The sequence below is a fragment of the Thyridium curvatum genome (genome assembly GCF_004353045.1).
Source record: "Thyridium curvatum strain D216 chromosome Unknown NODE_107_length_115339_cov_83.001128, whole genome shotgun sequence".
NCBI lineage: Eukaryota > Fungi > Ascomycota > Sordariomycetes > Thyridiales > Thyridiaceae > Thyridium > Thyridium curvatum.
Window position 1 is genome coordinate 63,474 of NW_022156862.1, and position 25,814 is coordinate 89,287.

The following is a 25,814-nucleotide window of genomic DNA, read 5'->3' on the forward strand; positions in this document are numbered from 1 at the left end:
TTCTCTCACGATGTGGCTTTGCATGAGGCTTTCTTTGTCTCCGAAGCGAGCCCAGTCTTTGTGCTCGCATCAAAGGCCTTGTTCGTCTTGTTCCCAAACCTTACCATTGTTCACAGTGGTAATTTGCGATTCATGGGAGGGCCTTTTTATGATAAAAAGACGATCGGAAGATGTAGCTCATTGGGTCCCGTGGTTGGCTAAACATCTATCACTCTCCTACCGTCAATCCCAAGCGTAAGATATCATCACCCTAACCATCACGATGTGCGAAAGATGCACGACATCATTCATCTGCGGAAACTGCCGCAAGCCTATTTACAAAGAATATACATTCAATGACAAGGTCTCCAAGGTTTGGAAGGAGACGAGACCTAGCAAGCAGATCACCACGACGTACTGCGGCAAGGCTCCTAGCCAGTTCGACAAGACTTGTGGAAAGATCGAGTTTCATGAGCGGGAGGCCTTTTCGATATGCAAGACCTGTATCCAATGCTGAAGCAGAAGATAGAATAAAACTCTTTAACTCTTATAGTATCATGCCTAATCCTGTGCTCTGCCGTGCTCAATGGATCGTGGATACAGTCAACCGTCTGGCTGTAGCTCAGAGAGGCTAACAAGACATTTCATATGTGGTTCAACAGGATGATTCGGAGATTTCAAAGAAATGGCACAATCTGCCAAAAATATTAATCTACTCTCCCTATTTTCCCTTTGATATCCAATGCGAAGTTGCCTATGTATGTAGAAGTGCTGCGTAGTGGAAGACCGTAGCATCTAACCAGCCAAATAACCCCCTCCTAGCGTACCCAACCCGAGAATATCAAGATATACCCACCACATAACCCCTTGAAAAGAAGGGTTCCTACACACAGGTCCCGGGGACTCCGAGACAAGTAAATTGCCGAGTCAAAATCCAACACCTGCTGAGACACTCCTCTCCGGCCGTTCGTCACACCGTCAAAGCCATTAACTCCGTGCCCTGGGTTCACCACTCGCCAGTTTCGGCTCAGTCTGACCGAGCTCGGCCGCCGTATCCCTCTGGAGTCGTGATTTTGACAGAATGCCGTTGCACCTCGCCAAATTTGGGCAGTTCAGAGTTGCTCCTCCGCGGAACAAAGTCTCGGGCCTTGATGTCCGCCTGCAGGCTCGGGACCGACTCGACGGGCACTTTTGAGCCATCATCCTACAGTCCAATGTTAGTCGACGAGTCCTTTTCGCATCATATTTGTGCAATGTGAAGGTGTTCCGCCTGAGCTTAGGACCTCTGAATGCTGCAAAACCCCTGGAAGAAAATAGAATTGGCACGTACCTTGTAGATCTCCACGCGAAGACCTTGCTGCAGCATGTCCACAACGTCCGTGGACTGGTCGAGTTTCACATTCTTCCTCTGTAGTTGTCTGCGCAGGGGAATAGAAGAATGGAAACAACCCTTTTCGGGCATGCCCAGGATGGCTGTCGTGCCCACTCGTGAGTCGCCCAGGAAGATATCGATGGAACATGGCAGCGGCAACTCCTCTCGCTCAACCTTGATCTCTACCGCATAGTCCTTTGATGCAGGCTGCGGGGAACCCTTGGCAGCATCGCTCCTCTGTTCCAGCGCACCGCGCGCGAATCGAGAGTACTGCCAGCGTTTGGTCTTGCCCGCGGAAGCGGCCGAACCACCTCCGTACAGAAGATTGACCTGCTGGATGACGGCTCCAGATAGCTGATCGCGTGTGTACGCCCAGTCGCGGATCTCGGGGTAGGTATATCCGAAAGTCTTGATCTGCTCAACCGTCTTGCTGGTGTAGAAATTGCCGCTCGCATCCTTGAAAGGCTTCAGTGGGCTGTCGGGGGTAACGGGTCCGTATGGGACGCCATAGAGTGCGAAACCGTTTGCGGTAGATGTAAACATGCTGTCGTTGTAATGGATAGCTTGCCACATGGCTATCAGCCGATCGACGTTGGTGTGATGCAGCATGCTGTTTGTGAACTAGGTTAGTCGGTAAAGCCATCACAAGAGCATATTGATGGGACGACTTACAATATGGGATCGAATGCGGACCATGCGAGCTGGGACATATGTCCGTATCGGTTGTTGACTCCGAAGCAAGCCACCTCGTTGTGGACAGAGTTGTGAGGATCCTCGAAGCTCGGTCCAGAGTTGGAAGAGGTTGTCATCTCCTCAAAGCTTTGGGCTTGGGTAAACACATCGTACTTTTCGTAATAGATGTCAGCGCAAAAGCCTTTGTAAAAAAAGGCAAAGAATGGATCACTTACGACTGCGTCCCTAAACCAATCGGCCGAGCCTGACAGCAGAGAGTTCGCCTTGGTCCAATCCTGTTCCCCCCGCCTGTTTGCACATCGTTTCGTTTGTGGATATCTAGTCAATTGACCATGGCCGCCAAAGTCTGGATCCGTGAATGGAAAGGTTTGGAAACCGTAAGCGTACAGCGGGTTGCGAACCGTCGCAGGTCCGGCGGCGGTGTTGATGGTGAGCGTAGGCAGCATTGTCACAGGTGGGAAGGTCGCCTCGTGCGCCCAGTCCCAGTATCCTATCCGGAAGTTTGCCGCCGCAACCTTGTATGCCGGGCCCTGGGTACCAGTATAGTTGCTTGCCGCCCTTTGTACATGCTGTGCAAGGACTTGCTGGGATTCGGTTCGGTGTTAGTAACAAAGCCGTTTGGTATTTGACAACCTCTTCTGAAGAAAACAAAGCAACGTACCTCGTAAAGGGCGACATAAGGACGATGCCACGTTCCGAAATTGATTTGCTGTTCAGCAGTTAGTTAGTGCCTCCATATCTCATGAAAAATAGCAGTTGACTTACACCGTGAGGGCAGAATCCTATCCGAGCTCCTCCAGGAACTTGCTCGACCCCGTTGTACCCCGTGAAAGGAAGGCCGTGAATACCTACAGTCAGTAGCACAGGCGTCAGTATGTTCTTCTCATATCTCTTTTGCGGTATCACCATCCCCGAGACATACCCATTATCTGGTAGTACGACGACCAGTCGCTCTGGTTGACGCTCTGGAGGGATATCAACCCCTGAATGTAAAGATCCCTGGGAAGGTTGTCAGGAAATGGAGTGTTTTTAGATTAACTATTTGTTTAGGAATCGCTTACCACGCAGGTCCTCCCTCTGCATAAAGGTCATTGATGTTCCGCCTCGCCGGTCGCTCGCCTGTTGACACGTTGATGCCTGTCAGGATGCCAACCACTTGAGCGCTGACGGCCGTGGCCGCTGTAAGGAGAAGTGAGACTCTTGGTAGCCGCATGACTAAGGTAATGAGTGTTTTATGGCAAGATCCTCAGTCGTGAAAAATTTGACAGGGCACAAAATCTCAGATATGGTGAGATGCAGCGACTTCGTCATGAAATGGAGGACAAGTGCGGTTTTATATCTCTCCGACTCTAGTCATTCTTCACTCTCAACTCTCGGAACTTCCAAAGCACTTTTCGAACAACTAGAGAAGCTCTTCAGCTACACAGCCCACCCGGGCTGTTGTAACAGCACCACAGGCCATGCGCTGTTCGCGCCATGGTGAGCTGTACCTGCATGGAGCTGATCTTTCACCGTCACTTCGCCAGATCTCCACCGTACACGAAAGGAAGAGGACCCAAACAAAGCAAAGGAAGGCTTGAACGGTACGAATGTTACCGCCTGCACGGTGGGAAGAATAGCCTGGCAGATCTCTTTGTGCCCGCCAAACTCGATCCCGACTAGGGGCGCAAACCGCTCGGAGCAACGTATGACAACACTCGTGCCAGCGACGGTGATGGCGGTTCCCTCCAGAAGCCACTGCCAACGTTGTCGGCGCTATTGACGCATGGGTTGGGCCTGTTTCGTACACCTCAACCACTTGAGGCCTTCACCCTTGGCATCCTCCAATGTGAAGGGGCAGCCTTGCGGGTCGCCAGCTTCGTATCCCACCCGCCTCCGCATCGTCATTGCGCGCCAGGTCAGAAAGGACCGAAGAAAAAGCAAAGGTACGCGCGCTTTTCTTTTCCCACATCACCTGCATTTCATCAGCTCCCAACGAAAATGGAGTCCCCCAATCGAGCTGCACAAGACGGTTGCCGGCAGGAAGCAAGGATCGTATGAGCTCCCGGCTCTGGTCAGCCGTCGCCTTCGTCTGCGCCCGGCCGTATGGTTGCGGTTTTGGCCGCTCCATGCTCGCTCAGCGTGCCGCTTTCGTTGTTGGCTCCCGAGTCCACCACACTTGTTCGAGGACTGGTGGCTTGTTCGTGTCCGTAGCATGGCGAGTACGACGTTTATTGGTAGCACAAGAGCCCACCATGGCTTCGTCCGACCTTCCACGTCTTCCAGTTGGCATCTTTCTCGATTACATGCCATCTACCTTTGATGGCAGATTGCAGAGCGAGACAGAGGGGTTCTTTTCCAGGGGTCACCGAAGCCCTTTGGGGAATGGTTCACCCGAATGCTCTCCCGAGAGCGTCAGCCAAGCCGGTTTCGCGCATGGAACCCCGCGAGGTGGCGTCCACATGGCATGTCTATGTTTAGACAGCAGCACAGGCACTCGAGGCCAAATCTCCCAGGCCCACGGAATGGAGGGTCACAGTGTCGGGTATGTGCTGTTGGGCTGCGCGTCGAGACCAGGGTGTTCCCATGAGCCTCACGTCCCGTGATGCTCGCTTCGAGTTCTCCTTCAGTAGTGGGCTACATATCATATTCTCAATACAATACAAGCAACTCCCAGCCGGTCCCATCCTTGACCTGAACCTCCCGGAGATAACATCAAAACCTGGAACATTCTCCGTCAGTGACAGCTGAGTCGTTTCGTGAAACCATCCCCCGGAGGGTTATTGGCGATGTGGCGGCTGGGGTACTTCTCGTGAAGCAGTCAGCCTTCTTAAGCTATTGAAAAGCCATCACTACCCTGCATATTCTCTGCATCGGCCTTGACCGAGCGAGCCGGGAACGAAGCCCGAAGCTAGAGAAAATTGTTGAGCCCTCGAGTTTACGGGATTTTGCAAAGGGCTCGTGAATAAATGAAAAAGATAACGTAACCTCGCGCATGTGGTGTCAGCATTCACGACTTGAAAGGTGCTTCGAGTCCAGGAAAAGTACCGGACCAAGGGGTGGACGCTCACGTAACAGCTCTGGAAAATTTACATGACTTGGATACGTTCAAAAAAAGACCTGGAGATTGTCTGTGTTTTCCCCTCCAGCCTCGGTGGAACGAGCTGTACAACATGCAATCGCCTGCAACAAGGGCAGCAGACCACACTGGAAGATTGATAACACTTTGACTTGTTGTTGAACGGACAGAGTTGCTAATCGTGCAGATGAAAGCTTTCCAGGGAAAAGGTCTGCAAGTAGAATAGGTGTTATGACCGACAAAATGGCTTGATAATGCTGACTTTTCATTAGGGTTCTTGGGCAGCAAGGACATGGCTCGGCCCGTATCACGTTCCCGTGGTAGGTACATTGCGCATTGTGGTACTGGTTGGGCCGCACCGTAATGATGCCGAGGACAGAACCTTATGATAGATATGCTATCCGGCTCACAGCATAAGGTTTTCACGGCGATTACGCGTGTCGGAGGACTCCAAGGCTTCCCACTAGACCTTTGCATCTGCGTACATGCTGCCGTGCTGACTCGAACGGCACACAGGAGGGCACACAAGAGGGCACTCGTCTCAGTGAGAATGAATGGGGGGGAATGGGGAGAGTTGAAATGTCACATTGCATCCGAGATATGCTCCAGTGATCATTAATCTGGTCCTGATATCCGATAACAACGATCCCGATCACCATGTGCGAGTGTCATAAAGTCTTTTCCAGCAGAACTAGCTCCCTGAAACCTTGCTTCCACTTCTTGGACTGCTCTGCCGTGGGCTTCGGCAGAGGCGACCGGGCATACCCACCATAGCCCATCCACTCCTCCAGCCCGGCCTTGGAGCCGACGACACCCCCCTGGATCGCCGTCCAATCTCCCTGTGCGACGATGTCCTGCACCTCCTGAGCTTCGCGCAGCTTGCCCTGCCGGTAGAGCTCGATGGTCTGCAGGCAGGCCTTTGGTGCGATGTTGGCCAGGCCGGCGAGTATGCCGTGGCCGCCCGCCACGAGCGACTGGAGCGTGAAGTCGGCCGACCCGGCGAGGACAAGGAACTCTGGCCGGCGGGCGTCGTAGTTCTTGGCGAGCTTGCGCGTGGCAGACACCACGCGGTTGAGCTTGCCCGTGTTGCCGCACGTGAGCTTCACCCCCACAATGTTGGGGTGTGCCGCCAGCTCGACGATGAGATCGGACGAGAGGTCGAGCCCGCCCACCGCCCCCGGGAAGTTGTAGATGATGATGGGGATGGGCGAGGCGTCAGCCACCGCCGTGAAGAAGTCGAGGACCGTTCCGCAGGATGGTGCGAAGAGCGGGGAATAGTAGGACGGCGGGAGCACCAGCGCGTAGTCGCCGCCTGCTTCCCATGCCTCGCAGCAGTACTGGATCGTCTCGCGGGTGCTCTGGCTGCCGCAGCCAACGACGATGGGCAGGTGCGTGTACCCGGCATCGTTCAAGGCCTTCCGGGTAGTGGCAGTGACCAGCTGTCTCTCCTCGTGGGTGAGGTGGACCGCCTCGCCGTTCGAGCCCTGAGTGGCCAGGCCGGTGACACCGGCGCGGGCCAGTCGCACGGCATGGCGGGCAATGGTGGTTACATCCACGTTCTCCGTGCCGTGCTCGAAGAAGCACATGGTAGGGACGTAGACTCCCGGGACCAGAGGTCGATCAACGTGCAAGTCTTCGTCGAGGGAGCTGCAGTCGTAGGAGCTGCTCAGGGGTGATGGCGCTTCAGCTGTAGTGAAACCCCCCAGACGAAAATGAGAAGCTGCAGAGTGCAGAGGGAAAGCATTGAAGCCGCCGACGGCAAAGCTGCCGGCCGGTGAGGGTGCGTCATTGTGAGGAGACATGTTGCGAGTGCGCGGCGGCAAAGATCTTGGGGGCCGGATCGCCTGCGTACGGCCGACAGAGGAAAGACCAAAAGCTCGACTGCTGCTGTCAAAAGGAAAACAGGATGGCCAGGCAAGACTTCTTGACGGAAAGAGGGTTTTTATATGTCATGTTTACTACTCTGAGGCCTGGCTGGTCCTTCGGCAAAAGCTAGCGAGGATGTTGGAAAATATTGGCCGACTCGATCAGGCCTAGATAGGAATACTTTGAGTGTACATCGCTCGAAGGGAGGAGTACAGCCAGGACGCAAGCACCATTATCGGCCATCATCAGGCCGGGCTCGGCAGCATGCGTGCACCTGCTCGATCGAGCCCGCCGCGTCGAATCAGGCTTGTCCTATTCTGGCCTGCGTTCGACGTAAGCAGATGGGTGCAAGGTACCTAGCGACTGTACGGTCGAAGCCGCAGGAACTCCGACATTGTGCTGGGCATTACCCAATGGATGCAACTGGCAACCTGGCAACCAGAGATATCGACGGTTGCAACAACCCTGACAATGTCTTGTAGGGAAGCGATATGCAGTGGCTTGTCCAGCTTTCGGATGTGCGCGGGACGACGGTGAGCTGCAAGGTCCAAGTACCGTTGCAGAAAAGCGACCTGTTATCAGATGAGCCCGCTTGCAACACCACGGCTCACAGAGCTGAGGAGAAGGATCAACATCACCAGGCGAGCACCAAGCACCGAGCAGGGATTTCTCCAAGAACCTGGTCAAGGAATTGTGGTTCTGTGTGGGGGTTAGCTCGGTCAGTGAGGGTCCATTTGAAGCATTCGGGGTCTAGGTTGGGCGATCCCATACATTCTTTCAACCTCATCAAGGAACCCGATACCTCTCGTGTCCTTGAAGTGCGTGGGAGAATACTCCAGGCCGTGTCATCGCAACGGACCGTCACCGCATCCGTCAGACACGCCAAAAATGGCAGACACAGATGTCCGACTCGAAATTGCTACTTACGATGGAGGACCAAGTGATATCTCGTGCAGAAGGAAATGCAGGACCGACAAGGAACCGACATATGAACTGCCCACACTAGGTCTTCAAGCTGCAACAGTCATCACGCCAACTCGAAGGGGGCCCTCAGAACCCCAGCATCCCCGAGAGGTTTCGTAATGAAACGCCAGCACACGGCCTGAGGGAGCGGCATCGGGCATAGCTCGAAATTGCCGAGCAATCATGTCAGGATTCCGTCACTCCTCTGTGTGCTTGACGCAGGGACGTGCTTTTCTCGCCATTTCCGCGGGGTACTATGGCCCTGGGTCAGACAGCACAGCTCGCAGGACTCGCTTGACGGGTTAGTATCGGGCGAGTCCAACTTGGGCAATGTGCCGTTTGCTTGTTACATGGCCTTTGAAGGATATCCTGGGAAAACAACCTCCTCGCATCCAACTGATCTTACGTTGCAAGTAGTCAGGATCTGCATGCCAAGATCTGGCTTCAAGTGCCTGCCCCTTGCCGCTGCCTGTTGGCATCTCTCTGTACGAGGACGCATCGCTGCCATGCGATTATGTTGTGCATTTTTGCTGCATTTGCTCTGTCATGTGTCTCACTATGTGGTGATCGATGCAGTCTGAAGATGTCACACATCATGTGCCTTCGCGAAGTCCGGAAAGGCGCTTCATATGGCCTTGTCGAGCGTGGTGGGGACAACAATTTGGAATATGCACATCTGAAGATGGCACTCGGTCTATTGGCGACCTTGGGAGTCTCTGTTGTGTGATTCTCCGCAAGAGGGCTGTGGTTGGCTTTCTCATTTCGTCCCAGCCTGTTCGTGACGCCCTGGGTCGGTGAGAGGGACGAGATCGCCTCGTCTGACATACGGCTCCTCTTCCAGGCGCACGAGTCAGAGAAGAGATCACCAGCCAGCTACTCAGGATGCGTTGTGCACCATTCCGCCACGGCGTCGGAGTCGCTCGCGAGATCTTCATCCTGTTCTTGTTTTTGGCCCATGTTGGTAGTAAAGACTGTGCCTCCATAACACATGAACGCTATGCATCAAAGCCCGATGCTGACTGTTCCCTGCGGTCTGGGTCTGAAGCCCAGGGAACGAGCGGACCTGCTTTGAGGCATTACTGATGGTCCCATGCCTTGTCATGCATAGCCTCACGTCGAAAGATAGGATGTTGTCGGGCTTCTTTGGACTGAGAGAACCAGAAGTCCCCGTCATCTTGAGCGGATATCATCGCCTTTTCAAGTGATGACACTTTTCATTTCCCAGCTTACTCGGCAGTTACTGAGTCCATATCCCGTATCATGACATTGCCACACTCGAAAGAGAGCACATCAGTCACCCCACGCCAGATTGACACGGCGTACAACATGTGGCAGACCAGCTCCGCTTACTTGAATCGAGCGGCTAGGAGGAGGGTCCAAAGACATGGTCTTGGGATCGAGTCTGCCGATGCCACGCCGTGGGGGTTTAGGTCCGTGCTTTGGGATCTCGAAACATTGCTGCTTCAACTCTGATGCCAGCCAGGTAGGTGATTGCGGACAAGTTTTGCTGATCAACTTTTCATCTGAAACACCGCCTGTCTTTCTGAGACTTGGCTACCATGATGCAGTGGTCGATTCCTTGAGTTCATCAAGCAGTGCCCTATGGACTATTCTTCTGTAGCCCTGAATTTAGGCCCTCAGGAATGATAATGCTGGGAAGAGAGGACGTCCATGAGGTCTTATCCTGGTGAGAAGATGGAGCCGGGCTCTCTCTGTGGTCGGTCTGACTGGTCGGACCCTTGTCTCTTGAGCCAGGCTGTTGTTGGTCGAAACAAGTCTGTCTCCTCGAACCAAAGTCTATTACCAGGTGCCCAAAATATTTCTGTCGTTAAGAAGCGCGGTTACCGCAACTCGTGCAACTTCTGCATGATTTCCGAGGCAACGTCGAGCACCCCTGAGCCAACGACTGAACAGGGAGGCCTGGAGGGAATCAGACCTCCACCAGCCCAGATGCTCGTGGTCCAAAAGGGTCAGCTCAGCACTCGCATCTGACCGCCGGACTGTCCGCGTTCCAGCCACTGCCATCTTTCCCATACACATCATCAGCAAATGAACATTGCAGATCTGTGGCATGGACTCGCTCCCGGAACAATTCGGGGGCGCGGACAAAATGGTGGTGCCCCAAGTTGTCGTTTTGCGGCTCTCCTCCACCGAGCAAATGTCTGACATCCAATTGTCATTCCGGGATTGAGAGGTTGTGTATCCTCGCTCCTCTGCGAATCAGGTGTGCAACAAAGACGATTTCAGCTTGAGAAAATCAAAGTGCTGATCACCGCCATTTGACAGGCGAGAAACCCCCGGCCAGTCACCCCCACGCTACTCGCGACTCGAACTCACGCCACTCGATCCTTGTCTATTCAGAGCCCCAGGTCCTTCCTTGAAATCCCAACGCCCCAGATGCTTGGCCTCTGGGGTGCCCCTGAGTGGCATATTTGCAGCCCAATCATGGGTTTTGCGCACGCAGGGGATGCTGAGTGTGGCCAATGCACTACCTACGTAGCTTGCTGTCCACAGTTCGCCGCCTGGAAGCCCAGACGTCCAGAGTTACGCATTCGGGGACGCTATGAGGAGTAGCCATAGCTCTGGGACTGTGGTACTTCAGAGATACCTGCAGTCGTGGCTCGCCGTCCACATCAGCCTCTTGGGCTCTGCCTGCAGGATCGAGAAGTCTATCCTCCTGGGGGGCTCTCGTCCCTTTCGACCCTGACGCATCGACGATCCTACCTCGATCCTCCTAGGTTCTCTGACGCTATCTGACGCTCGTCGGCTACTCCAACCTTCGCGAACTCGTTGCCGACCATCGCAAAGCTGGCCTCGTGATCCCCGATCCATTGTTTAAAGAACTGTACGTCTGCCCAACGAGCCCAAGGACATGAATCCCTTTGACACTATTGGTGGAATAGCTTTACAAATGAGATATATTTGGGCCTGCGTGTGAGGTCCACTGCGTGATGGCATCACATCTGGAGGCCTCTAGCCACATCGAATACCGTGGTCAGCCAGCCGCCTGCAGTCCTCTCGTCCGGCAGTCCGCGTGATCGTATGTCTGCACCCCGTCGACATCCACCTGGGCGCGTCTTATTGCAGGTTTTGTCTGCAAGCACTTGGATATTCCCCACCCGCTTGCAAATATCCTTCTTGACTTTCCCCGCCCTTCGTCCCCCCAACGGTGGTGTGGTGGGCACGGGAGGAATGCGGCCGATTGACTGCTGTCCCGGCACGTCTCACTGGTGTCTTTTCCCCAGACCGAACCCGATCTTCTCCGCAGCAGCTCTGACTTGGCCGACATGTCGTGTGGCTACCCCAGACGCGTACAGGCCAGAGGTGCCAGTCGGGGAATTTACAACCCCTCCATCCTCGACACCTCCTGGATCATATGTTCGACTCGGTCAAGGACAGTCTCCGATGCCTGGCTGGAATCAGTCTTGGCCTCTCCACACCGGTCTCAAAGTCCGATGGTTGACATCCTGCATTAGGATTCTGGGCCAAACACACACCCAACATGACAGAAAGCCAACACAGACAGAGTGTCTGGTTCGCCTGGACAACTCTCGTCTGCCCTCTGCTGGCTCGAACGAAAGGCCCCCAACCTGTGTTCCACAATATAGTGAACATTCGGTTCGATCTGAGCAGTCAAGTTTGGTTCCGTGAGCCCATTGCTTCTAGGACATTCCCCTGAGCTTGGAGCGCCTGGCCTACCAAACGCCATGATCTTGCGAGCATTTGTCCAGTGCAATGCTGCTGTTGTTATTTGAGCACATTACTTACGTCAGACATACCACCAACAGACGTCGAGATCATCCCTTTTTGGAACGGGCAAGGCTTCACTTTCGAGCAGACAAGCTTAAATTTCCATTTGGAAAGCATGAAGCACGCTGTGGGAGAACACAGCCTATGTTTTGAAAGAATGGAGATCCGAGGCTAGTCATTACTTGCAGCTCACTGTCCGGGTTAATCTCATCCACCGTTCCCAGCTCTGTTCCGATATCGCTTGACACAAGGAGTTGAGAGCTGGTTGCAGCCACAGTCACAGTCACAGCATATTTCCTGCATCTTGTCTCCTATCATTGCACAGTCAGTTCCAGCGAGTCTGGCCGGCTCGCCTCTTTCACTTCTATCCCTTCTTCCCTCCCTTGTACGTAGTACCGAACCTCTCGAGCATGTGTTCCTCCACAGTCGGAGCCTCGCCACCGTCGCACCCACTCCCGTCAAGCGGCGCCAGGCGCACGTCGAGGTTCCCGTCGAAGAAGAAGGGCACGGAATAGCGGTCGCCGCCGGAGCGGTTGATGACGCGGTGCAACGTGCTCTTGTAGATGCCCCGGGTCCAGATGGCGAGCATGTCGCCGATGTTGACCACGTAGGCGTCCGGGTCAGGAGCCACAGGTACCCACTGGCCCGTGGAAGGATTGCGCACCTCGAGGCCGCCCATGTTGTCTTGATAAAGAAGTGTGATGGCACCTGAGGGAAGAAGCGGCGGGGGGTTAGTCGTGAGAAGAGAAAAATCAAATCCAGCGTTGGACAAGTGCTCGCAAACCTACCGAAGTCGGTGTGCGCTCCAGCGCCGAGCTGGAGCTCGTCTCGCGACGTCTGTGGCGGGTAATGCAGGAGCCGGAGGGTACAGACTGGGTCGTTGGAGACAAAGTCGTCGAAGATGCCATCCCCGTAGGGCAGCCCCTTGGCAAGGATCTCTATCACCTTGAGCGATAGCTGGAACACGGCCTGAAAATATGATTCGGTGGGCTCCTTGATCTCCGAGTCTGGTACGTTGGGCGGAAATACGTTCTCGCCCATGAAAAAGGGGTGCCGTCTCGCGCGCTCGTCACCTGCCGGGATCGGTTGTCCGATGTAGAATCCCTTCCTACTATGTTAGTGTATGATTTGTCCCCTTCCGGCTCCCGAAGCCATGGAGCAGGACGGCATACCTCCTTCAAGTCTGGGAGAGCCCCGGGTTGAAGCAATTGGGCTCCAATCACCTCATAGCCCCTGTTCTTCAGCACAGTGCCGGTGGAAAGGGCTCTTTTGTCTTCGAGTGGGAGAGAGAAGAGAGACTTGGCTGCTCGCAAGAGCTGCTGCTGAAGCTCCTTCGAGATCCCATGACCCTTTAGAGAGAAGAAGCCAGACGTGGTGCAGGCCGTTTTCACATCTTGGACCACCTGTTGCGCCGCTTCAGAGCCCGGATCGTCGAGGTATGGCCCAATATCGACAGTCGGGATGACAAAGTCTTTTGTCACCAAATCATCCATCGTGGCTGTTGCATTGACCCATCAATGCAGTAGTATCAATCAAAGCCTGAGTCAAGTCCTACGTGACATGTCAACTCTCACCCCGATGGCCGGCTGCACTCTCAGTTATCATCACAAGATGAAACATGTCGTCCGGGGATACCGCGATCCTACCCTTTCCCGCACGCCACCAATCAGCTTCCACCATTGGGCAGGAAGTCGCAACATGCGCTGCTTCCTCGTCCTGATAGATATCGGAGGTCGCCACCTGCCGATCAGAGACGTCGAGTGAAAGCGGGGGCTGCTAATGGAGGAATTGGCATTAGCACGGGGTTCGAAGCTAGACAAACACGGGAGCTGCGACCCGCTCCTCCAGGCCAGCAACCTCGGGCCAATGGGGACGCGAGAGAGGCGAATAGCTAATTATCCCATGCGAAGACAAGGTTCAGCTCTCCACATGCCTCGAGGTGGTCTGTTTGAGACCCCTTTGCGCAACGCGCGCGAGTGGCTACAGACTTGGCCTCGATGGCTCTGGTGTAAGCGTCCTCTGTGCGACGGAAGGGGGGCCGCGATGCGGGAGAGAAGTGGGATGCGACGGGCCGAAACGCACGACGCCCTCCCCGTTTCCGGCCGGGGCCCCTTGGACGACACGACGTCGAAGCATGCTCATATGCGGTGTAACAGTTCACCGCCTGGCTCGGCCTGTCTCGAGCGCGGATGGGACAGGGTCGCCGATGGTGTATGCAAAGATTGGAATGATTTGCCAGCATGGTCAGCATTCCCGCAGTTCGGGGTGCGGGATGTGGGCTTTTTATGCGATCAACTGTTCTCACGTGTCGTGGCATCGAGGGCTTCCAAGCCCTCCATATCAGTCAGTCATTGGCAAATGTTTGCACTGTCTATTCTAGACAAGGCGTTACAGGAAAAGAGGCTGGTGGGAGAGAAAATTATGCCGAATCAACCGCGGAACACCCTTGAGCAAATTCCACAAGCCCATAGACCATGGGAATGGTCTTGACGATGCCCACTCGGATCCAATTATTCGGGTTCTGTCGACATGTGGAGGACTGAATCCTCTCAAACTTGCCTCATCGTGACTTGATGGACCTTATTTGTGGTATGGCTAACGATTCATATGTTATCGCTTCTGATCTCTCATTGAGAAGTGGCATCGGATTTCCGGCTTTTTGTGCGGAAACAGCCCACGAGAACCCCATTTGCTTAAGCAGAATAACGGCCTTCACCTCCCTGTAGATCGAGAGGCGGTCACATTACTAACATCGGCTGATAAGCCCTAGCCGAATACGACTACATAAATGCCACGATACACACGTCCGGCTGTGTTGGCAGTTGAAGCTCACGAGTCAAAAGCGGCCACCGATCGACCAGGAAATCGGGTCGAGGCGGGGCTCTCCTCAAAACGACCGCAACATGGTTTCAAGAACGATGGCGATGTCCGCCAAACCAATGTTGTGGCAGCACCAACCTAATGATGAGTGAAAGTGATGGTCCCAGTTCGACGCGAGAACAGTCGTCGACTTGTCATTTCGCAAAGTATCCATGTGCCCAGAGCGTGAGAGTTCCCGAGGGGCGAACCTCATAGCCATCCGAGGAGCACTTGTTCACTAATCAACCATTGCCAGAGATTCTCCTGTCGATCTACACTTCTCTGTCTAGAAGCATATTCGTACAGACCTAGCAATTGCCCCCTGCGGGCCTGGCGATAGGGTTGGTTTGGACTGAGCTGAGTTTGCGTGGAATCGGGCGCCCGTCTACCTTAGTCAGACACGCGTGGTCGAACCTAGAGTTTAATTGCGCAGCAGGCTCGGCTCGAGCGTGTACATGCTGCTTGGTAACTTTGAGACCACCATGGTAGCTCTCGGAAGGTCAAGGTTAAGGTCTTACAGCCACAAAACAGGTAGCCTCCTGACTCGGCCCCATTTCCACCAAAATACACCCTTTCCAAAGCTCTTCTAAACTACCTAGGTATCCTGCTTCGTCCCAAGTCAATGATCTAGCCGGACTCCACTCATCTTAACAATCTGGTTCTGGCCATAATTCTACTCATTGCTTGCCTCCCGGGCTATGGAAGTCCTCGCTGGTCTAGTTGTAACTCAAGTATTAAGGACTTCTGCTACGGCAAGTTCCAACCTCGGACAGGCAGTGTTTGGTCGGGCCACGAATTTGGGTAACTGCTCAGGCTGGAGATCCTCGGGCGAGCTGATAACGCGAGCTAGGGTTAGAGCCGTCAGAGGTTCTTATAAGAGAAAGCCCGCTCCCAACATTGAATTGCAGGTTGATCCTTCTTCCTTCATTCCCACTTCCCACGATCTACCGGGTTGCCCATCATAGATTCACATCTATGCCGCAGGAGGTTTGTATCCTAGGATCCTCTCCTGAATACCGGCCAAGTCTTCTTCTTACTTCGTGTAGCAGACCAAGTTGCTGATCACACATTCATATCTTGTCGATGCCACCTCACCGAAAGAGCCCCTGGTTCGACCGTCTCCAACAACCGTCGTTCAAGCCGCCGCCGCCGCTACCAGCCATACATGCCATGGTCAAAATTAATCATTGGATGGATGAGGCCAAGGAGTGTGGGGGACAACCACGGCACCGCAAGTCTCTTCCAGTCCCAGATGGTCCTCTTGAGAAAGACAATTCCAAGTCCTCTATCTTCCCCCGTACTCGTCCTTTGAAAGGGAAATCAAACTTTCCCGACAAGAAGCTCTTCCCAGCCCGTCCGCTCGAGCGGGCTCGACTGCCCCTGGAGCTGGCATTGTCGCCGGGACTCTTGAGATTCCTAGACCCTGTAGTGCTCTGCAGCCTGCCCAGACTCGACGACCAGAGCGGTGCGTCCAAGGGCAGGGCCTATCACTACGGGACGAGGGGCCAGGTCGTCAAGGTTGGCCACTACATCCAGGAGATGGAGGCTATAACTATGGCCTTTGTCGGGTTCTACACCGACATTCCCGTGCCACAGGTGTATATGGTGCGGGAGGCGACGAAGGATGAGGAAGGATTGCTGGTGACGGATTATGTCGAGGGCGAGCAGCTCAACCAGGTGTGGGACGACTTGACCGCCACGGAGAGGGATGACATCGTCTCCACCGTGGCCGACTACGTCCTGCAGATGCGCCGCCTTCGGTTCCCCTACATAGGTGCCCTCGACGGGAAGGGCGTGCCCGACCCCTTCTTCCACGAGCGCGGCTCGCGGGCCTGCTACAGCGAGGAAGCCTTCCTCGAGATGCTGGTCGCCTTGGTGGAGCGAGAGGTGGAGGGCTCCGACGACACCGACGAGGCCGATGACGCGGTCGCCGGGCTGCGGCGCCTGCCGAGGGGGGAGAGGAGTTTCCCCATGACGCACGGCAGCCTCAACGCCCGCAACATCCTCGTCAAGGACGGCAGGGTGACGGCCGTGGTCGGGTGGAACGCGAGCGGCATCTACCCGTCGTGGTGGGAGGTGTGCAAGACTGGCTTCTTTAGCCAGCAAGAGTTTGCGCGCCGCCTTCTCCTCGAGCTGGAGCCCTGCTATGAGCAGAGAGATGTCATGGATCAAGTCCGAGACGTTGTGCACTTCTATGACAACGAATAACCCTGGCAAAGGAGACGCGGTATGCGGCAGGATATTCTGTCTCTAGATTTTCTCTTTGGTTTGGGGAGCGTTTTGATTGTGGGATCGAGTCCGGTACGTTACTCGTGAACACCTCCCTGCTCTCTGTCTGATTCTCGGGTATCGTCTTGCACTGTGGTTCCTGGTCAGATTGATCCTGATCATTAACACCTACACAACCTTGACCCTCATCGAGGCCAGTCAAGGCCCTTGTCCCTGACAGTATGGTGCCCAAGCATCAGAACTTCATACCCAACGAAGCGAAGCTACTTATTGACTTGTACCAGTCAATTCGGACCAACCGCATTCAATCGGACAGGCAGACCAGGACATGAAAGAGCCAAATTCTCACTCACCCGACTGAGTCTTGTCCGCAACAGAACAATCAAATCGCTACCATTCTATCTCTCCATGGTCCCTCGAGCTGGAAAAGCTCTCTACCAACGATGGCTTTGCCTCGCCGTTCAGTCTTAATTCTTTTGTGACTTCAGCCTTGATTGTCCTGGAACACAAGAGATGACATTCTCCTCACTGCTACCTCCTTGCACTGATTCCTCCAGTCTACTAAGTCTCCAAGATCCCTCGTTAATCGACACGAGAAAATTCCATCGACCAGACTGTGCTTAGCACCTCTATTTCCGCCCGCCAGCCGAAGGCGTTCTACAACTTTCTCTCAGATCTGCTACAAACGTAAAAATATCAAATCCTTACCAATCTCATCTTGGCAGGCGAGACTCCTATGGTCTTCCGAGACCCTTGACCAAGCATGAAGGACACTCTGAGAAAGAGATACCCACATCAAGCTCTACGATACTTGATTGACACTCTTTCCCAGCACCAAGTTCGCAGGACCCCGTGAGAGAAGCTCGATGCCACTCGAGTTTCTCAATAACGCAAAGATGGAATATTCTACCAAGAATGAACCAAGAGGCCTACTGTCACCTGCTAGCTGCTATATCAGGTATGTCGGTTGTACAGCAGTGACTAGATTGATACTCACAGATCACAGTCAACTGTGTACCTACCATTCCTCACTTTCATGAACAGTCCCGGCGTAGAACGTTTGCTGGAATTGAGAGCGTCTTGGGGACTGTAAACGGGGCAGGAGCCACTGTATCACTCGGAGGATAAAAGCACACTTCTCACCTAATTGTCGGGCCAGCCCCAATGCAACAACCAAATCTTACCCCTGCTTTTTCAGGACACATGGGCCGATGTTGCCTTGAAAAGAGCATTTAGAAAAATAGATAGTGCCTTCTAGAAGCAACAGACAACTGAGAATTGGCCAAGGCTCCTCTCGGACATTTTTATTTAGCGTAACCGTTCCAAAGCCGGGCTACCGTATCGTGACTATCACCATCTTCATTCTATCTACCGAATGCCACGGAACATCGTGGTCGTAGACTTGCTCAAAAAGAAGCTAGTAATGCTCCCGACATCTTGTGTACCACCAACTGCACTTGTAATTATGTACAACTCTTACAAGATGTACCTATACCCAAACGTCCCCTCGATCTCCGTCGCCGTCGCCATATCAGCCAGCTGCTGCCCCTTGTCGTCCCCGCCGCCGCCGCTCGCAACGGCCGCCGCCTCGGCCCTCTCGAACTGCTTGTTCTTCCACACAAAGTACGTCCGCAGCGATATGGCCAGGAAGGCGTTGAAGAACATGAAGGCGGCGCAGATGGCCATGCCCTTGACGTAGTAGGGCTTGTCCGTCACGGGGAAGACGCGCGTGCCGAGCAAGGGGCCGCACTGGCCGATGATGTTGAGCATGGCGATGCCCACGCCGCGCTTGGCGTCGGTCCCCTGGTTGTTGAGCACCCAGGGCAGGATGTTGGCGATGCAGGGGAAGACGCCCGCCGCGGCGAGGAAGACGCCAAAGTAGCGCACGGCGACTGTGCGCACCGTCGCCAGCAGGATGTAGCCGACGCCCGCGACGACGGACAGCGCGACGATGACGAGGCCGCGCTGGCCGGTGCGGTCGGCGACCCAGGTGGAGCCGATGCAGACGAGGAAGGAGAGGAAGTAGGGCGGGGCCGACAGGCCCTGGGCGTTGATGCTGGAGAAGCCCATGGTGGTGAGGATGGCGGGCAGGAAGACGGGCAGCGAGGCGTACGAGACGTTGCAGCTGAAGTACATGAGGGGCTGGATGAGGGTCTGCGGGTTCCTGAAGGCGGCGAGGCTCTCCCTGACCGAGAAGTGGCCGACACGGTCCTTGCCCTCCTGGCCGCTCTGCTGGACGGAGCGGGCCTTGGCCACCTGCCGCTCCTCCTCGGTCAGGAAGCGGGCCGTGTCCGGGGAGTCCGGGAGGTAAAAGTAGAGGAACACGGCGAGAACTATGGTCGGCAGGCCCTCGACGATGAAGAGGAGGCGCCAGTTGGCGATAGATGGGTGGCCAGAGGTGATGCCGTATGCGAGCGCGCCTGTTGGCTTGTGTTATTCACTATGCCATGCCTGGACTGGAGGATAAGAAGCGGTTGAGATTGAAGTCTTACCGGCAAAGGTGGTAGCCAGAGGTGCAGCAGAGACATAGAAGGCGACCCTGACTCCCAGCTCCTGACGGTTGTAAAAGAAGCTCAGGAGGTATGGCGCGCCTGGCGCGAAGGCGGCCTCAGCCATGGCCATAAACCATCTGCAGACCATAAGGCCCTCCCAGTTGAAGGCGGCGGCCTGAAGAACAGAGGCAAGACCCCTGTGGCACTTCGTGTTAGTGACCCCATACTTCCATTCCTGCTCAAATGCCCTCTTCAATTAGACTGAGAGATTTAGATAGCGCGTACCAAGTAAAGACGTTGACGGCAGCCCAAATGTCTATGTAGACAGCAAGTCAGTCAAAAGTGTCGCCTTAATGACAACCTTGTTTAGACTCACGGGGTGGCACGATTTTCCAGCAGATAGCAGCCCACTCAAAGAGAACTACACGGTGCGATTAGTTTACAGTCATGCCTGGGTTAGCAAAAGTGAGTATGAGCGTACTGTACGGAATGTAGAAGATGGTGAGGAGCCACTGTAGTCGCAACATTAGTATTAAGAGCAGATTATTGTCTCCATGCATGTTGATTGTACCTGATATTGAGCATCACTAAAGTTGAGGTCCTTACTCATGCCCGCGGTCTCGGCGTTGCCAATGTTGGACCGGTCAAGGAAAGCAAGCAAAACTATTGTTGGAGTCAGAAATGTAAGACCTCTGGGAGGGCTCAAGACGACTTACAAGCCACAAACATAAAGACCGGAACTCGTCTGTCCAACTTCTTGATTACCCGCTTCTCGACGACGGGGTCGATGTGGACATGTTGAAAGCCTTGCGGTGCGACGGGGCTACCTTCTTCGGCGGCAGCAACGGCCGATTTGTCTGCTTGCGCCGGATCGGTCGACATGGTAAAATGGGAGATAAAATTTAGATACTCTTTAGAAATAGAGCTTTGTTGTTGTGTGTAGAAATGCGAGACAAGAGATATGCTGGCTCTCCTAGAATGCACGCGCTCTGGCTTCTCTAATAAAGCTTCTTGCACTGAAGGATTGCGTGGAGGAGTGCAATGAAGGATGCAAATATCTTCCTACGGCGTAGGACGAAATGATCGGAGCCGACGATCGCCCTGACTCCCCAAATTTCTACAAGCGGGGAATGGTGGCGGGATCGAATCCCCGGATCTAGTCGCGGTATGGCTTCGCATTGGTTGAGCTTGATCGGGAAAACAATGTGTGCCTAGGTATTCCCGAAGGAATTGCACGCAATTGACAATATGAGTGAGGTTGTTGAGGTCCACATGCTCCACGGCCTAAGAAAGTACGCTGCGGTGTGGCCATGGATCTCCGCTACCGGCAATGCAAGGGCAGGAGGAGGTTGGGAGCCATGGGAAAGCGATTTACTAGGTAGTGGATGGGTTACACCCGCAAAAGGCCTGCGTCCGGTCCGAATGAATAAGGTTTCCCACAGCGCAGAATTCAAGGTTCCGGTGGAGATGACGTTCAAGGTTAAATAAATTGAGCGGACTGGAAGCGACCAGCAGTGGTTTCCAACGCTGCCCGTTGCCAAGTGCCGTCCGGGGCGCGCTACACCGGTGCCCAGCCGGGCCAAGCAAAAGGAAGTGTCGGGCCCTCGCCGGCTTGTTTTGCGGGCCTGGAACTTGGCTTTACAGGCCTCTCCAGCTGGGGCGGAGCGCTGAACCACTGGCCCGCCCATTCAGCGCATGAATCGGTATCGGCAATTTGTGCCATCTTTCACCGCCTTGGCGATAAGAGGGTCACTGCGCACCCCCTGCATTGCATAGCGATACGCATCTGACCGCCACACTTGGAGGGGAAGTCGAGACAAGACCGATTCATTCATGCGACAGAACTAACTGGCCACGCCGCCACGAGTATTGCAACGGAACATACCGCCCTCGGAAGCCTTTTGGAAGTCGGCGATACTCGGCGGCATCGACTCTTTTGTCTTTTTTTCTTCCAAACCACCTCGACCGCTCTGTCCCGGAGCCCCATCGCCACAATGAAGGTCTATTACATCGGGGTAGGCAGCCATCATTTCCTGGTTCATGCTGTGAAGGGGTTTTTCCTCGACATCGCTGACACAAGGGCCTCTTTTTTGTGCGCGCTCTCTCTAGATTTTCGACAATGTGCAGAAGCCCGCCATCCAGCTCTGCGGCGAGCACGAGCTGAGCGAGTTCTCGCGCTTCACGAGGAACGAGTACGCCAACTTTATGACCATGGTCAGCAAGACCATCGCGGAGCGGACAAAGCCTGGACAAAGGCAGAGCGCGGAGGAGCAGGGTATGTTGATATCTCCGGAGATGGGCTGTCGATCAAGGGATGAGAGAGGGTTGTTTCTGACGTGCATCACTCGCCAGGCTACATGTTCCACTGCTACGCGCGCTCCGAAGGCATCGCCGGCGTCATCATCAGCAAGGACTACCCGTCGCTGACGGCGCACGCGGTCCTCTCCAAAGTCGTCGACGAGTTCCTGAACCAGTACCCCAAGCCCGCCGACCTCAAGGCGACAAAGGACAACGAGGTCGCCTTCGCCCCGTTGAAGAAGCACCTCGAGACGGCCCAGGACCCGGCACAGGTCAGCAGCATCACGGCGATCCAGCAACAACTCGACGAGACCAAGATTGTGCTCCACAAGACTATCGATAGTGTATGTTCCTCCGGAAGACTCAGGACATTACGTGTTTGGGGCTGGTCGAGATACGTGACGACTAACACAGGCTAAATAGGTGCTTCAACGAGGAGAGAAGCTCGACGATCTGGTCGCCAAGTCGTCTGACCTGAGCGCACAGAGCAAAGCTTTCTACAAGAGCGCCAAGAAGACGAACTCGTGCTGCATCGTCATGTAAGCACTGGTTTGTTACTGATGGGCCTATGAGACTTGATGGAAGTGTGGTGTGTAGACAAGGAGTCGGGAGGACGAGAGACCCGACCTCGACTCAGGGCGTGTCAAGGGCGCAGCCGTACGACCCGACAACCTAATGTACCTTTCAACTTATAATCCGGAAGGCGTTTTCCCCCCTACAATTGCATACAAATGAAGCGAGAGAGCACATGTCCAGAATACCCGTGCCGTGCCGTTGGCCGTTCGTGATGTGAAATTGTGATCATCGTCCGAGAGCCCGGGAAACCTGATATTGCATCGCGAAGTTTGGCGAGGAAGACCGAATGTTCCATCGCATCGTAAGTCCTGTACAGCTGGACAGGACGTGGTGCAAGTGGCACTGTTCGAGAAGCTGGATAGCTCAGAGGCTGATCGCATTTGTGCTGATCTACCTAAGTGGCTCTGCCCGCGGTATCATTAAACTGAGGTTGTAGGTCTTTGTGCATGTATTTGTCGATCACCTGCTGGTGCAAGCTCAGGCAGTTCTGTTGCTCTCTTGCAGAGTCATCCATTTGCAGTCACATATCCTCAGGTCGATAACGATGAGAATATCTCCCTATTGACCTCTGAACGACCTGGACCTGGAATAGAGAATGACTACTCCGGCCCCCCCTCCTCGTCTCTTCCGGCCCCCCTAAAAATCACACTTCCAAGTCAATTCCTTAAGGAAAAAACACTTTCTCTTTATAAAAATTATATCAGAATATTTTAGATTTTTCAGGCTTTAAAATAATACTCTTCTTATTTATTTTAATAAAAATATCTTAGAATAATTTAAGATCTAAGATTAGTGGGCCTTATGGGGCTCTATCTCTTTTGGGATGAAGGCACGTGAATAGTGGGCATGCGGTGGGGCGGGTGACTTCTTTTGCCATAGAAATCTTAGTGGCCAAGAGGTATCTTTTTAGGAGGCCGGAAGAGACGAGGAGGGGGGGCCGGAGTAGTCATTCTCCCTGGAATATCCGACAAGCCTTGCTCATCACCACGATATGAGCCCGGTCGACGCTGTTCGGTTAATGAGAAGAAGACCGCAGATCGGTATTTCAGAGACTCGTAAACACGACTCGAGACCGAGCGCAACTTCCTGGTATTGATGACAATCGAACAAAGGCACACTCCGTCTCCCCGAACAGGATCGATTCAGTCCTGGAAGGAGCAAAGACTTGACGGCAAAATACATCGCTTCGCACGGTGATAGTGAGAGTGCTTGACTTGATGCCATTTCTAGAGCACGCAGAGCCAAGGCCGAGCCAAAGAATTTCCATACCGCCAAAGTTTCTTGACGGATTTGCTGGCGCCCGTCTTTCTGTGCTGTGGATATGATCTGCAACCTACTTCGTATCTCTGCTTCTGAATCCTTTCGTGTGGCCCGTTCGAAGTCGGAAGAAGAGTGAAGGCAGGATTTCTAGCCGCAAAAGAGAAGTGGTCATGGCGGTAAGGAGTGGTAGCTCCGATTATTCATGAGCCCCCCTGTGATCAAAGGCGAGAACCTACCTTAACTCCTTGAGCGCATCTTCCCGATGCTCCGGGGCCTGACAGACCCCCCCAATCTTGTCGACTGGAGAGAACAATCCTCCCCAATCCAGTGCCACGCAGCGAAAGGACCCTCTCGGATTGTGGGGTTTCTTTTTCTCTCGGGAGTTTTTCTTTTCAATGACGGGCAAGTCCCGGAGGATTTTGAGCATCACGGCCGTCATGGGTTGAAGTTGTCAGCGGCGTGCCCGTCTGGGGCGGAAAGGATCGCGGCAGACCAGGGCCGAGCGACTGGGTATAATTTTAGAGTGGCGTTACACGAGAGTCGTTCTCTAACCCAAAAAGCGGCCTCAACCCCACGGCGAAATGCGTCTAACTCGTTGTGAGATGGGAACAAGGAGCAATGGTCTGGGTCTAGTTACTCCGTAGGTAGCCTGGTGGGCGACAATAGGACAAAGCGCAACGCACCAGACCAGTCTGTTCGAGGGTCTGGTGCCTTCGGGTCCTGTGGACGCAAGTGGAGCTTGTACCTAAAATTATGCCCAGGCTAAATGTCTTAGAGGGTTGGCTCAAAGATCAAGCATAAACACACAAACAGCCATTCAACTAATGTACCTATGCCCCATTCCAGTGCCAACGTGCTGTTTGGTGTGGGCTGGGATGCCATTCTTTTTGTGTGCACAGCCCCAATGCCGGCATACCACATGCACGCGCCAAATTCTCACCCACCTCACAACACAGCAGAGCATCACGAGAGGACAACCTTCAATACCGCCCACTCCCTATGCAAGCTTATTGAGTGGTCTGCCAACCTGTTTCACCGTGTTTCGTTGACAGTGGCAGTGGGCAGTGGCAGAGAGGCAGCGAGGGCAGGGGGTTGGTCCCAGGGCCTGCCGTGATTTGTGCTTGCTGGGGCCGAGATGAAACGTTGCTGTACCCAATGGCCATGCGCATTCGCTCCAACGCACACAGCAATTTACCAAAATGATTGTACGGCGTATGGACAGTAAAGCCGGATTTAGGACCGGATCCTTTCGTGAACGGCAGGACTGTGCCGGAAGGATTGATCACGGGGGGGACAGAACGTGGAGGAAGGACAAGGGAGAGACAAACGGTTTCAGAGTTCCAAGAAGCCAGCGAAACGCCGGCCCAATAATACGGAGCAGGGCAAGAGGACAGACAGTTGACTGCTTGGTTGTTGGAGAGCGCGAATAACGCGCTGCAGTAGCCAAGCAATAGCTATTCAGTGGTCACAATCTTTCTGAGTTTGTGCCTTCGATGACCGTGAACAGTGTGCATCGCTGGGACGCCATTGCATCATCGACACACAGAGATCTCGTGGCACACATCGATCAAGAGAGAGAGGCGAAGGGAACTCATACCTAGGTACGGTACACACGATCGTGCCCTACGAACACGGCAGAGTCGAAATAACAGACGGGGGGCCAGAGGGTCTGGGGAACAGTGGTGCAACGACGGCGACCTGTACCTGCGCTGATGGCACATTAGCCTGGACTTGGCGCAGTTTGGGCAGATTGCGCCGAGGCTGGGTTAGGCTGGTTTCCAAGACCCCTATCGTTCGTTAAGGCTTAGCTGATCATAGAGGGCGGAAACCCGGCGTCTGCAAGAGATGATCAGCGGGCCTCAATGCGGGCGGCGGTACGAGAGAGGGCGAAAGAAGAAAAAGTCCTTGCTCTGTACGGGCTTCCAAGGTGGATGTTTCAGTGATCTGCGGGAGCGGGGAGAGAGAGCAACAGGAGGAGGAGAGCTGACCGGGAAACGGCACGTTGCTTCAGTATCATGATCAGAGTACGGATTAGGTAGACAGAGAAATCTCGTCCCAAGCAACCAGCGATCATCGGTGCACAAACTTCGATGATGCGCCAGCCACATTTCGGTAGGTCGGTTGCACTGCGCACGCCCATGTGCTGCTGTGCTCAGATGGTGAGCGAGCCGACAGGCCAACATGCGGTTCTGGCATTCTTGCATGCCTGAATGACAAAATGAGCCTGTCTGTCTGTTGTTGGTCGTCCCCTGTAGCTATTCTCTTCTGGGTGATTTTTTACGGCAGAGAGATCCGCACGCCGAGCCCGTAGGAAATGCTGAGATACTTGGCGGCCATCTCACGGGCAAAAAAATAAAAGTGTGTCATTCGCCGGCCAGAAGGTTCCTCGTATCCCGCCTGCCATTGGTGTCATGAGGTG

General features: G+C 54.2%; 6 protein-coding genes across 6 annotated transcripts; 2 read left to right on the forward strand and 4 right to left on the reverse strand.

Annotated features, from left to right (window-relative positions):
* Positions 1-1,006: 1,006 nt before the first annotated feature.
* E0L32_011468 (uncharacterized protein) lies at positions 1,007-3,257 on the reverse strand (the record flags this gene model as incomplete). Its single annotated transcript, XM_031134200.1, has 8 exons — positions 1,007-1,183; positions 1,310-1,961; positions 2,024-2,196; positions 2,260-2,628; positions 2,706-2,753; positions 2,810-2,892; positions 2,967-3,043; positions 3,106-3,257. 8 exons carry the CDS (start codon positions 3,255-3,257, stop codon positions 1,007-1,009), a joined length of 1,731 nt encoding a protein of 576 aa, XP_031000564.1.
* A 2,513-nt stretch (positions 3,258-5,770) lies between these two features.
* E0L32_011469 (uncharacterized protein) lies at positions 5,771-6,904 on the reverse strand (the record flags this gene model as incomplete). Its single annotated transcript, XM_031134201.1, has 1 exon — positions 5,771-6,904. The coding sequence occupies one exon, from the start codon at positions 6,902-6,904 to the stop codon at positions 5,771-5,773; it is 1,134 nt and encodes a 377-aa protein (XP_031000565.1).
* A 5,141-nt stretch (positions 6,905-12,045) lies between these two features.
* Positions 12,046-13,174, reverse strand: E0L32_011470 (uncharacterized protein; the record flags this gene model as incomplete). Its single annotated transcript, XM_031134202.1, has 3 exons — positions 12,046-12,389; positions 12,470-12,785; positions 12,854-13,174. The coding sequence occupies 3 exons, from the start codon at positions 13,172-13,174 to the stop codon at positions 12,046-12,048; spliced, it is 981 nt and encodes a 326-aa protein (XP_031000566.1).
* A 2,536-nt stretch (positions 13,175-15,710) lies between these two features.
* Positions 15,711-16,748, forward strand: E0L32_011471 (uncharacterized protein; the record flags this gene model as incomplete). Its single annotated transcript, XM_031134205.1, has 1 exon — positions 15,711-16,748. The coding sequence occupies one exon, from the start codon at positions 15,711-15,713 to the stop codon at positions 16,746-16,748; it is 1,038 nt and encodes a 345-aa protein (XP_031000567.1).
* Positions 16,749-18,245: 1,497 nt separating this feature from the next.
* Positions 18,246-20,143, reverse strand: E0L32_011472 (uncharacterized protein; the record flags this gene model as incomplete). The annotated part of the gene is made up of 7 exons (XM_031134206.1): positions 18,246-19,189; positions 19,262-19,458; positions 19,547-19,577; positions 19,638-19,682; positions 19,743-19,773; positions 19,833-19,924; positions 19,978-20,143. The coding sequence occupies 7 exons, from the start codon at positions 20,141-20,143 to the stop codon at positions 18,246-18,248; spliced, it is 1,506 nt and encodes a 501-aa protein (XP_031000568.1).
* Positions 20,144-21,255: 1,112 nt separating this feature from the next.
* E0L32_011473 (uncharacterized protein) lies at positions 21,256-22,102 on the forward strand (the record flags this gene model as incomplete). Its single annotated transcript, XM_031134207.1, has 4 exons — positions 21,256-21,276; positions 21,389-21,536; positions 21,614-21,903; positions 21,983-22,102. The coding sequence occupies 4 exons, from the start codon at positions 21,256-21,258 to the stop codon at positions 22,100-22,102; spliced, it is 579 nt and encodes a 192-aa protein (XP_031000569.1).
* Between the last annotated feature and the right edge of the window lie 3,712 nt (positions 22,103-25,814).